This window comes from Ursus arctos, unplaced genomic scaffold (genome assembly GCF_023065955.2).
Source record: "Ursus arctos isolate Adak ecotype North America unplaced genomic scaffold, UrsArc2.0 scaffold_1, whole genome shotgun sequence".
In the NCBI taxonomy this organism is placed as follows: Eukaryota; Metazoa; Chordata; class Mammalia; order Carnivora; family Ursidae; genus Ursus; species Ursus arctos.
The window spans coordinates 108,522,032-108,534,830 of record NW_026622763.1 but is presented as its reverse complement, the minus strand read 5'-3'; the positions used below and the strand labels follow the sequence as shown (position 1 = coordinate 108,534,830).

At 55.8% G+C, this 12,799-nt stretch overlaps 1 protein-coding gene across 4 annotated transcripts in view; it reads left to right on the top strand.

Annotated features, from left to right (window-relative positions):
• Nucleotides 1-12,799, top strand: part of PASK (PAS domain containing serine/threonine kinase) — a 38,158-nt gene that overhangs the window by 19,534 nt on the left and 5,825 nt on the right. For all 4 annotated transcript variants that reach the window (XM_048213905.2, XM_048213906.2, XM_057306219.1 and 1 more), the window contains exons 9-14: nt 48-204; nt 3,339-5,176; nt 6,042-6,223; nt 6,618-6,785; nt 10,622-10,747; nt 10,863-10,997. In XM_048213905.2, the coding sequence (XP_048069862.2) occupies nt 48-204; nt 3,339-5,176; nt 6,042-6,223; nt 6,618-6,785; nt 10,622-10,747; nt 10,863-10,997 (2,606 nt within the window). The remainder of the gene's footprint in view (nt 1-47; nt 205-3,338; nt 5,177-6,041; nt 6,224-6,617; nt 6,786-10,621; nt 10,748-10,862; nt 10,998-12,799) is intronic.

The window sequence follows — 12,799 nt, the reverse complement described above, 5'->3', positions numbered from 1 at the left end:
TCAGCTTGTGCGCTACGGATGGGAACAGTCTCTTCTGTTGCCGCTAGATCCAAGGGCTAACAGCGCACTTGTTGGAGACCACGTTTTGCCACGAGGGGAGACCCTAGAGCCAGTGGGAAGCCAAGAAGACTTCGCCAGGACACAGGCCCAAGCAGACGCTGGAGGCCACCTCCCTTCTTCCCTCCTGGGTCTGCCCACCCCAGGGTAAGTCCTCTGTGGGAGGCATGGGGTGCTGAAGCTAAAGGCTGGCAGGGGGCAGCGAAGGAGCCCCTAGTGGTGGCGCTCGCAGCTCACAGCTATTGAACGCCACTGGGCGCCGCGTCTCCTACATTCCTTGGCGTGGTGCGCGGCAGCCGCCTGGAGACGGTACCAGTCCGTGGATGAGGAAATGTGTAGGTAGGTTCCCGAAACCGACAGAAGCCTAATGTTCTCATTTTAAAAATCATTTCTATCTGTTCTCTTTGTGTATTTTTGAATCACAAAGCATTCTGTCGAGAGTGGAGCAAGCTCACGTTAGAAAATATGGAAAGTGTAGGTGAGCAGGAATAGAAACTCATTGCTTATCCCTGGTTGGGTATCGTAGCCCGTCGTACGCAGCATTTTGGTGGTTTTCAACTAGTTTTCTTTTTTAAAAATCTCTGATGCCCAGCTCACACTAACCTGCCACCCATGGTCCTTTTTACTCGTGCCCTCGCTGTCCTGGGGTAGGATGGAGGTCAGAGGTACCTGTCCTTGAACTTGACGTAGGCGGTTCCTTATTTCTGGTTCCTTTTGCTCATTGTTTTGTTTGTGAGATTTATCCACATTGTTATGTTTTTCAGTTTCCTTGAAATTATTTAAAAAATATACAATACCTGGATATGTGGTTTTTTTAAGTACAGCAGAGTGATGGTAAAAAGTGAAAGTCCCGAGCCTGGCTCCCTCTGCCCCCGCCTGGCTCCCTCTGCCCCCGCCAGCCGTGGTGCCCTGCCCGACCGTGTCCCTGCTCCCCTGCCCCCCAAATCGAAGGGTGCATCCTGCACGTCCGTGTGCGCTCGTGGGCAGCTGCTTTTGCTCCTGTAGCACACGTAGGATCACACCGTGCGCGCTGTCCTGAATGTGTGTGCGTCACCTCCTGTCCAGCGTGTGGCTTACGGCTTTACGTGGATGTTTGCCCGCTGACAGGCGTTACGGTGCTTTCCCGCCATTCGCGTAGACTCCCTGGCTTGCTGCTCCTTCCCCATGGCGTGAGCTCTGTGCTGCGTGCCCGTCTGCGGAGGAGGGGGGTCCTGCCCCCTGCCCCCAGGGTGCTCACTGCTGCAAGGCGTGGGGCTGGGGGTCCTGGTGGGGGCTCCTGTGTGCTGCGCTCCGTGCCCTGTGGTGTACTTGCTGGGACGAGGTTGTGCAACAGGAAGTCCCACCAGATGAGCGGATTCCCCCTTCCTCTCCGATGGGGAGAGGCTCAAGTTCTCGCACCGGCTCCTGTGTCTGTCAGAGGCCCCGGTGCTGGGGCTCCCCCGTCACGCACGCAGTCGCTCCCGCGTTCATTCACTCCCTCGCTCCTTCATTCACTCCCTCATTCAGTCACACTCGCATGTTCACTCACGGGATCACTCACTCACTCATGTACTCGTTCTTTTGCTTATTCCTTCACTCCCTCCCTCCCTCATTCATTCTTTCAGTCCCATGCTCATTCCCTCACTTGCTCCCTCATTCACTCTCTCACTCACTCACTTACTCATCACTCACTCAGCTGACATCGCAGAAGACTGGAAGGCTCATCTCTGAGACGCGTTCTTTAGCAGCAGGTGAGCTGCCTCAGTAAACCTAGTGAGACCGGGAGGTGGGAAGGCAGGTCAGAAGCAGGACGTAGGGAGTGTCTTGTGTCTAGGGGACTGGGGTAGTGCTGGCTCCTGGTTCTTCCCCGGTTCTCCCACGAGCCTTACTGTTTGTAGCCAGTTGGTAATGAAGCCAAATGGATTGTTAGACTGTAGGTCAGGTGTTGTGACCTTGAGTGAAGTGCCCCTGAGACAAGCTGGTGGGGGTCTCAGGTCCCCATGGCGCCTCTGCTTGGGCAGTTGAGTAGAAGGGAGGAGGTGGGAGGAGAGGACCCTCCCGTGTACTCAAAGTCTTTCCCAGAAGCCTACTTATCGCTTCTTCTCTTTACCGTGGCCAGAATTTAGTGACACTGCGACACCTAGCTGCTGGGGAGATGTGGGAATGGGATGCGGGGGCAGTGTCGCCCTTGGCCTGACCCCACACGCCCACATTGAAGGCATTGTCTTACCCTGCCCTGGGGCCTGACCCCACGTGCCCACCTCTGAGGGGGTGGCTGTACTGCTTAGAAAGGGGAGTGAGAGCTTTCTGCCTCATCTTCCCACCATGCAGAGGACGTGTTGTCCCCTGGGGGCTGGTACAGGGCTGGTCATTTGCTGGCGTGGCGTGGGGTGAATGGATGGAGTTAGAGAGGTATAGTGAGAGACATAGATGATTTTTGCCTGACCTCTACATGCCCTTGTCGCACCCCTCAGTTTCTCCAGAAAACCGCTGCTACCGCTCAGGGCCCAGCTCACAGCTCCGTCCTCTGCATGCATTGAGCCTGCCCGTGTGTCGGGTCCTTCTCCCACGTGCCTCTTCACAAACCTCTGGTCACCAGTACCTCCGCCCCCAGCGAGGCTGGGCACAGCCACTCTCTGTTGGTCTCGGGGCTGGCATCAGGCCTGGGGCTGACCCCAGGCAGGAGCTCAGCCGCCTCTGTTGTGTGGGGCCACTGCGGCCAGGCCCGCTGCAGGGGAGGGAGTCTCCACCTGGGGGCCTGGGCTCTGCGATTGCCCTTCGGCTCTGAGGTGGCCTCTCCCTCAGTGGCCTCCATGCTAAGCACGCTTGTAGGCTTGTGTCCCAGCTCTTAGGAACCAGTTAGCCCCCACCCCCCATGAGACCTTGCCCTCGTGGCCCCTTCTTCTTCTTGTGCTGGCCTCTTCCCATCGGCTGTGACCTCTGATGGCATTTGTAGCCAGTCACATGTCACCATTGCATGGTGCACAGAACACATGATCTCTTCTTCCGTACTCCCCCAGTCACCTTGTGGGTAGGCCGAGGCCGGCTGCACAGGTGTCAGGGAGACCCACTCACTGTGAAATGAGAATGCTGACCAAAGCCCTGAGCACATTGTCCTGGGTGCTCGGTGCTATCCAGCTGTGCTAGATCATTGCTAAATGACGATTTATCTGTGAATTGGTCATAGTTTATGGTGTTAAATGCTTTGTACTTGTCTCTAATAGAGGGGGATCCATGTGACCTCTCCTTTTGATTCTTCTGTGGCCCATAAGTAACTACATCATCCATGTTATAATTCTCAGGGTAGACAGCATCCCAGAAGGAAGCCCCCCAGCCCAGGAATGGTCATCACCCGAGGACCAGCAAGACATCCCAGAGGGAAGCCCCCCAGCCCAGGAATGGTCATCACCCGAGGACCAGCGAGACATCCCAGAAGGAAGCCCCCCAGCCCAGGAATGGTCATCACCCGAGGACCAGCCAGACATCCCAGAGGGAAGCCCGCCAGCCCAGGAATGGTCATCACCCAAGGACCAGCGAGACATTCCAGAGGGAAGCCCCCCAGCCCAGGAATGGTCATCACCCGAGGACCAGCCAGACATCCCAGAGGGAAGCCCCCCAGCCCAGGAATGGTCATCACCCGAGGACCAACGAGACATCCCGGAGGGAATCCCCCCAGCCCAGGAATGGTCATCACCTGAGGACCAGCCAGACATCCCAGAGGGAAGCACCCCAGCCCAGGAATGGTCATCATCCGAGGACCAGCGAGACATCCCGGAGGGAAGCCCGCCAGCCCAGGAATGGTCATCACCCGAGGACCAGCCAGACATCCCGGAGGGAAGCCCGCCAGCCCAGGAACGGTCATCACCCGAGGACCAGCCAGACATTCCAGAGGGAAGCCCGCCAGCCCAGGAATGGTCATCACCCGAGGACCAGCCAGACATCCCAGAGGGAAGCCCGCCAGCCCAGCAATGGTCATCACCCGAGGACCAACTGAGTACTCTCTTGGAGAAGGAGGAACCTGCAGCCCCAGAGAGCCTCAGACAGGACCTCGTGGGAGGAAGTGGGTCTGACCCAGTGGACACACGGATGTCTGCTTCCCGTGAAGGATCTGAGGACAGGAGCAGGCACGCTGAAATGTGCGGCCTGTATCAGGAGTGGACAAGCTTGAGTAATGCCCGCAATTCAAACCGTCGGGCTGACTCCATCAAGCCCAAGCCCCATGCCACAGGCCAGCCGGCAGGGGAGGGCCCCCTGATGCCCTGTCCTGGATACGGGGGTGAGCAGAGCACGCAGTCAGGAAGCCCCCCCGGGACAGTGCAGCTCCCGTTCTCGATGCCTACCCTGGATGAGCCGTGGGTGGCGGTGGAGAATGACCGAGAGGAGCTACAGACCTGCTTAATTAAGGAGCAACTGTCCAAGTTGAGCCTCGTGGGACCCCGGGGTGGCTCTTACACCGAGCTGGCCCCAGCGGAACATCCCCAAGGCTCTGCCCCTGTGTCCTTGTGCGACCCGGGAAGCAGAGGCCGGTGCCGCCGTGCGGGCAGCTCCTCAGCCTACTACGCTCTGGCCACAGACCTCCCTGGTGTCCTGGACCCCGTGCAGGCCCAGGAGGCTGATGGGAATTCATTTTCCTGGAACCTCAAGGAACTCTTTTTCAATGAACGGACAGATCGAACTTCTTCCAGCTGTTCCTGCACCGCGTCCGAGCTTGTGGGGACACCGTCTGCTTCGCTGGCCGGCTCTGATGTAGATATGAGTGGTCTGCACGGGCGGAGATCAGATGTTCTAGATGACCGAGAACTGTTGCTCCTGACCGGCACTTACTTTGATCTTGGGGAGGCCCAGCAGTTTCACGAGAGCCGTCTGGGGCCCGATCAAGCAGAGCCCTCCGAGACGGGTCTGGTGGCCTCAGAACACTATGAAGTGAGTGGCGGAGAGAGCCCAGCCTGCGTCCTTCCCACGTCAGGGGCCGGCCCCGTAGATGTGTGCCCATCAGAGGAGCCCAGGCTGAGTTTCCAGGTCACCTCCACGCCTGTGAGAGGGGACAGCCCGGTGACACCTGGGCCCGTCCGCGTGCAGCAGGAGATCCAGGAGGGGACCTACGCCGGCAGCTGCTACCACCGGGACGGAGCGCAGCTGAGTATGTGCCTGGCGACTGTGCCCTGGAGCCCCCTGGGAGGCTGCCGCCAGAGCACGGCGTGGCCGGGTGCAGGGCCTTCCTTGTCCTGGTTTGATGGGGCTGCCACCCCTGCCCCCTCCCCGAATAGTTTTGGCAGGGATGTTAGGGCTCTGTAGTGATAGGTCATCTCTTGAAAATTAGGGTTATAAGTGCCCGTGCCTAGGAAGAGTGCAGCCTGAGGTCCCAGCTGCCCCTGTGTCCCTCCTTGGAGGCCACTGCAAGCACTGTGGTCACCGGGGCAGCCCCTCGTGTGCTGCTGGGGTTCAGGCTGCTGTGCTGTCGGGTGCATTCTGCTCCAGAAGGGGCGTCAGGATCAGGCCCCTTCACTTGCCCCTTGGAGTTGATTATCTTTGTGGTTCTTTTCTCTGTATTTTCTTCACTTCTTACCAGATCCATGTCACGTTAGCCAGTTGTGTCCTTACTACTGATTTCGGGGTGTTGGTTACTGAGGCTTTCCCCCAAACTTTAAAAAGTTATGCAAGTAATATATGTTATCTGTAGAAATACTAGAAAATGCCAACAAAAAGAACAGACCGTCACCTGTAAATGCCCCCAATGGATAACCCCACTTATTTGGCTCATACCTTGGAGGCTGTGCAAACGCACGCCTGTGGGCGTGTGAAAGTGTGCCTTGTACGGGCGTCCATGTTTGTGGTCGTGGTCGAGGCCGCGCGCGTTCCTGGCAGCCGGGGCAGGAACAGAGCGGGGTTGGGGGTGGCGCTGAATGCAGGTTTCCAGGCTTTTCCCCCCGTCCGCGTGTGCGCGCTCTGGGGAATGTGCCTCCTCCGCCGTGACGCCATCGTGCTGACCTCACCTCCCGCTCCAGGTGTGCAGTTTGAGGTGAAGCGGGTGGAGCTCCAGGGCTCCGCGACCCTGTTCTGCTGCTGGCTCGTGAAAGACCTGCTGCACAGCCACCAGGACTCGGCCACGCGGACCCGCCTGCTTCTGGCCAGCCTGCCCAGCTCCAGCCACTCCATGCGCGAGCTTTCTGGATCCAGCGTGGGGGAGGTGCGGCTCTGCGCTCAGCTCTTGCCTTGTACCCCACTCGTGGTGTGGGAAGGGGTCCTGCCTGGCCTTTCGCTCTTCCTTTCTGCTTCCTCTGGGATGGGAGGGGGGTCCGTCTGAGGCTTTTTCACCCTGCCTGCTGGTCTTGTGGGTAAGTCTGAAGCCACACGTGGGATTTTAAACCTGAGTCTGCCCCACGAGCAGGGTAGGGTCTCGGTGTGTGTGCCAGTTTGGGCAGACATGGAGAGCACTTCTCAGCCCAGCCCCCAGGGCATGGGAGGAGCGGGGTGCAGTGGTGTGCGGTACGGGACGGGGGACCAATGACATGAGTCTGCTTGCTGTCCCCTTTTTTCCTTTGGTCATGTGTGGCCTCTCAGTCCTTGCATTTCATCCACAGATGCTCAGAAGCAAACCCTGGTTTGAGGAGCCCCCCAAGGCTGTGGAGCTGGAGGGGCTGGCGGCCTGCGAGGGTGCATACTCCCACAAGTACAGCACGCTGAGCCCGCTGGGCAGTGGGGCCTTTGGCTTCGTCTGGACTGCAGTGGACAAGGAAGCCAACAAGGAGGTACTGTGGCTCTCGGGCCGTGTTCAGTAGTTGGGGCCCCACCCAGATGCAGCCGTGGCCTCAGTGCCTTTGCATCTAAACTCCGCGATTGCCGTGACAGAGGAGTCCTCCATGTAGCACAGAGCACACGGTGCAGCCCGCATGGGGGACTGGCCCTGGAGAGCTGTCTGGGCTGGCCGTCCTGCTCGCCACTTCAGGGGCACGCTGGGCTTCACACCATGTCCTTTCACTCAGAGGCTGATGTTGGGGGATGACTGGCAGGTTGAGACCTCGCTGCCCTCCTCCCAAGTCCTGTTGGGATTGTATTTGTAATCGAGCATTTTGTGATTTGAGGGAATCAACGTGGTGACAGTCCTGCTTGTCCCTGCAAATACCGTGACACTATCCAGGTGTCCCCGTGCTGCCTGCTGAGTTCCGGGGGGCCGTGCACATGTGGGTCCTTCGGCCCCTGAGGGGTCTAACCACTTACTGCTGGCCTTTACCAGCTGTGTGTCGGCATTAACACGTCACATGCCTGTGCCACTCTTCTCGGCTCTAACATGTTTTCAGTCGGTCCTTTGATGTCCTAGGTGAGTGGCTGTTCTCCTGCGGGGAAGCCAGCTCCGTCTCTCCTTCTCTGTGGTCTGTAGCCTGCCGGCCTCTGGGACCCGCAGGGCTGTGTTCAGGAGCAGGGGTGCTAACAGCTCTCCTGCCAGTCACTGTCAGTCACTGCAGCTCCTTTCTGTTCTTTTTTTTTTTTTTTTTTTTAAGATTTTATGTATTTATTCGACAGAGATAGAGACAGCCAGCGAGAGAGAGAACACAAGCAGGGGGAGTGGGAGAGGAAGAAGCAGGTTCATAGCAGAAGAGCCTGATGTGGGGCTCGATCCCATAACGCCGGGATCACACCCTGAGCCGAAGGCAGATGCTTAACTGCTGTGCCACCCAGGCGCCCCTGTTCTTTTTTTTTATTAAAGATTTTATTTATTTATTTGAAAGGGGGGCGGAGAGAGAGAGAGCACAAGCAGGGAGGGGGGGCAGAGGAAGTGGAGAAGCAGATTCCCTGCTGAGTGGGGAGCCTGATGCGGGACTCGATCCCAGGACCCTGGGATCATGATCTGAGCCGAAGGCAGATGCTCCCCTGACTGAGCCCCCCAGGCGCCCCCATTCTGTTCTCGATGGAGACCTTCTGCTGGGGTATTTCATTTTATTTTCAGCTCACTGAAATTTTTCTGGAGGAATGAGTGTTGAGTTCTATCAGATGTGTTTTTAGCATCTGTTGAGATGATCATAGTCTCATTTCCTTTATTAATATAACGAATAACACCAATCAACTTATATCCGTAGAACCAAACCCTTGGTTATAATATTCTGTTAATGCACTGCTGAATTTGGTTTGCTAATATTTTTACTTGGGATTTTTTTTCATTTCTGTTTTGTGCATCGGTTTTCTTCCTTTCTTTTCATGTCGAAGTCGCAGGAGGCCCGCAGAGTCGGCGGCGTGCTGTGTGTCAGTCATACGGCGCTCGTCTGTGGTGGTTTGTGTTCCCTCGGCTGCCCGAATTCTTGTGTCCACCCTCTCTTGTCTTTGCTAGACTTGTCAAAGAATTGTCTGCTTTATTCATCAAACATTTGCACTTTCTGCAAGTCAGTTTGGCTATATTTCTGGTGTTTTGCGTTGACCGTGGGTGGTTGGGCTGTTACTGAACCGGGCACCTCCAGGGTGCGTCTTCTGAGCCCACAGTGGGCGCCTTCCGGAGGCCGTGGCCAGGCTGTTCCTGCTGTCACGGGTTTATAGAGGTTTAATTCTTAAGGTTCTGTTGCTGTGTCTAATCTCTGTGAGGTGGGTCTCGTTCTCGGTTGAGTCAGGAACCCGACGGCTACGGGGTTTCTGTAGACCGCTAGACCTAGAGGAAGAAGCAGCCTGGGGGCTCGTCTCTTCTCTTCGTTCAAAAGGAAACACATGAATCTTTTTGCGTCTCAGAGCACAGAGATGCCAACTTCAGTGTTACCAGGCCCACAGATGATTCCGGAAGGCAGCCCGTTAGAGCATGGCCCCGTGAGGGGGAGGCCACCATTGGGGGACGAGCGTGGTTGTGGAGTCTCCGTCCGCAGGGCAGTTAGTGACACTGCCATGTTCACAAAGTGGCTCTGGTGACCCACGACCTGGGTGTCTTTCCAAGTGCTTAGTTAGATCTTGACGTTTCTCTCAGCATATTTTGTGGTTTTCGGTGAGAGAGTCTTGCCCGTTGTTTCTGAAATCTGCAGTATTTCCATATCTGGTTTCTTCTCTTTCTTGTGTCTAGTTTTCGTTTGCTGGAATACTGGTTACTGATGGACGTGTGGGTGTCGCATGTCGTGTCCTTACACGTGTTCTGACTGGTTTGCTTCCCCCACGTGTTAGTGGCGACCTGCGCGCTTTCTCTCCGAGCGCATGAGCCCGGCTCTGTGTCCTCTAGCGTGCTTTTGAAGAGCAACCTGATGGTTTTTCTTTCTGAATTCTTTTAATCTTTGGACTTCAGAGATTTCCCCGGGATGTATTTCTGTGTGCGTGTGTTCTTTATTCTTGCTTGATGCTTGGTAAGACTTTGACCTGAATATTTAAAGCTTTCTTTACCTTAAGAGAATTTATTCTTTTGTTCTGTTAATCCTTTTCCTTCTTTCTTGCTCTGTACTTTCCCCCGGAAGCCCCCTGTAGGTGTGTTGGAGCACATGGCAGCAGCCTTCCTTCTCGCCTCCTTGAACCCTGCAGTGGGACGGGCCGCGGGCACTCTGCCTCCAGCTGCAGCCTCTGCGTCTCACCACCAGGCCGTGCTCCTGGGTGCCAGGATCTCGGCCTTGCTTCCCTCATCCTCTTGCCTTCCCTCACGTGTCTCCTCTGGCCTGTGGAATCACGGGGCCGTCTCTTCACACGATCTTCAGGATTTGAGCACTTGTTATTGCTGATGGCTGGCGCTAAGCCGTCACCTTTTTCTCGTGGTCACTGTGAGGCCTGACTGGGTGCTGCCGACGCTGCTCCCTGCCCCTCTTGCCTCTGCGCCGGCCGACCGCGCTGCCACCCCCGTGCTGCCTGCAGGGTCTCCTGCCCGTGCGTGCTCCCCTCCCACTGCCCCCTGCCCCTCCGGCGGGCCCCACTTCCCTGCTCGCCCGATCCACAGTGTGCGCCGCGTGTTGGCCGTCCCCCCACAGACGATGTGCTCATCAGACGGGGCTCGTGGGTCATCTTGTGGGGTCTCCAGCTGAAGCATGGGCAGACCTGGCCTGCAGGCCCTGCTCACCATGTGCCCCTTGGCCACGTGCCCGGCTGTCCCCAACAGCAAGTGCTCTGCTGAGTGACTTACCGTGCTCATCTCCCTGATGCACGGCGTCTCCGCCCTGTGACACTCCCCGTCGTCCCAGGCAGCGATGCATTTCTCTTGTGTTGGCCTGTGTCCGTCGGTCTGGCTGGGCTCCCCTTAGCTCCCAGCCGTTGGGGGTGACGGCTTTGGTCTGTGTTTTCCAGTTCCCAGGCCTCCTCTTTCATTCGCTCTGTCAGGGCACCAGTCCTCGGTTGTGAAATGGGGGTGACACGGTTGATGGGGAGCACCTGCTTCAAGGTCTCTGGCCCAGTTCGTGGCCCCTCCACCGTGCCCTTCTTCCACCTCCTCAGCCTTGCCAGCCAGCTGCCACTGCACCTCTCTGTTCCTCGTGCTGTGTTTGGGGGTGGGGGGGCAGTCCTGGGGTTCTTCTCTCCCGTCCCTGGGGTTCAGGGCAGGCACACGTGGGGGTTGTGTCTGCTGAGTCAGCAGCGGGCGCCATGTTCAATGGGATGCCAGGGGCACCCTGGCAGTTATGTCTCCCCTCTGTCTTCCTCATAGGTGGTGGTGAAGTTTATTAAGAAGGAGAAGGTTTTGGAGGACTGTTGGATTGAGGATCCCAAACTTGGAAAAGTTACTTTAGAGATTGCAATTCTGTCCAGGGTGGACCACGCCAATATCATCAAGGTGGAGTGCCATTTCCCGTTTAGTGGTGCCCTGACGTCACTCACGTGAAAAGTTGTTGAATATGTTGTTCTGAAGGTATGTCAGCAGGCCCAGACCTGACTTTGTCTTTTTCTAGGTGTTGGGTGTATTTGAAAACCAAGCGTTCTTTCAGCTCGTGATGGAGAAGCACGGCTCTGGCCTGGACCTCTTTGCATTCATTGACCGCCATCCCAGCCTTGATGAGCCCCTGGCGAGTTACATCTTCCGACAAGTGAGCCAGCCAGAGCCATGCTGGGGGGCATTGTGGGCTGGGACATGGGGCCCGAGGCTGCAGACATGCATGGTTCACACTGACTTCTCTCTGTGAGCTAGGATCTAGCCTTCAGATTTTGGATTTTATGGAGTAAGATATATATTAAGATACACGTGGGAGGCCAGATACCATCCTGGACTGATGAGGGAAGTATGTTTAATGACTGAAGTTTATTTCTATTCATACAGTATCCACACCAGTTGCAAAACTTAGCCAACAAAGCTGTCAGGTGAGGCTTTGAGGCCTGTGCATCTGATCTGAGCCCTCGTCTCCCAGCAGGAAACCATTGCTAATCTGGGCACAGGGGTCATTACAGGACTGACAAGGGGAGGCTGTTGGGGTTAAATCAGAGGAGCCTCTGAGGTACTGTGTGTGGCATGGTGTCCTGCACACGGTAAATACTCAATAGATGGTGGCTGTCCAGCTAACTGAAGTCATCAGTGCAGATTGAGATTCTGGCAGTCTCGTCTCACAGTATTTATTTTGGTCTCTTTCATGTCTCTTTATGTGTTGATCTTGTCCATTGTTGGAGTGGGAGAGTGATCAGCAAAATCGAAAGGCATCCTGGGAGGCGGAGAGGTTGGGGTGGGGTGGAGAGGAGACAGTCGTTCCTGTTTTGAGTTTTAGGAGAAGGTGGTGGTTTCATCCTAGGCTATTCCTAGCTCCCTGGAGACAATGGAGAAATACCTGGAGAGGGGATATGAACTGTTCCCAGATTTGCTCACCATTTGTTTCCTGGTGAGGACTTGATGTCTAATGCCAGTTTCCATAAGTTGACATTTCTTACTCAGAGCTATAAGTTCCCAGAAGTTATTGGATTTCTGATATTAAGTCTCTCAGGCACCTGCCTGTAAGTTCCAGGCATCGTGGTTCTGCTCGGACCGTCCCCTCTCTCGCTCTTACCGTGTTGCCAGATTATACACCCGTCTACTGTAACGCATGGCAAACATTTGTTTCTGAAATGTGCACGGCAAGCAGACCGTATGCTGCTGTATCTCAGTTGTTAATTCCGGGGCCATCGATCTGTAACGACAGCGTCCCATACTGTATAATTTTGCAGGAGTGTCTACGGCCCTCTGGATTTACGTACGTAAGAGCTATTTTGTGTAAGTAGGGGTTCACAGGCTTATAGAAAATGCCATCACACGCCAGTGTGTCTGTGAACGGTGCCGGGTGCCGGCGACCGGGGCTCGGCTCCCGCGCCTCAGGCCCTCACAGACCAGCTCTCCTGTGCAGCGAGGGCAGCGGACGGGCTGCGGGAGGACAGGCTTTGCTGCCTGGGCCCAGGTTCTCTTCAGACCTTTGTAATGAATCTGCTGCCGATTAGTAACCCTCCACGAAACGTTCCCTGTTCAGATGAATACAGGCTTTCCGTTCCCAGCGGGCCTGGCACACACGCGTGCACATGTGTGTATGCACGTGCACACACCTGTGAGTGTGAGTGTGCACACGTGTGCATCTGTGCGCAAGCGTGGCTGTGTGGAACTGCGTATAGATCAGCATATGTTTGCATGCACGTGCATATAAATATGTATTTAGGTACTAGTTGTAAGTTAATGAATTGGGCACAGTTGACCCCCCGTAACTGTAGCCTCTGATTCAAGGGTATTCCTTTGTAAATATAAAATCGTCTGTAACCACGATGACTCCGTCCATGAAGACACTATGTTGATTGGTGTAATTGCTGTCCAAATTGTGAATGCAGTCAGAAATTTTACTGATCTTCCTTAAACCTCACCGAGAGCTTCCTTCTGTTCGTC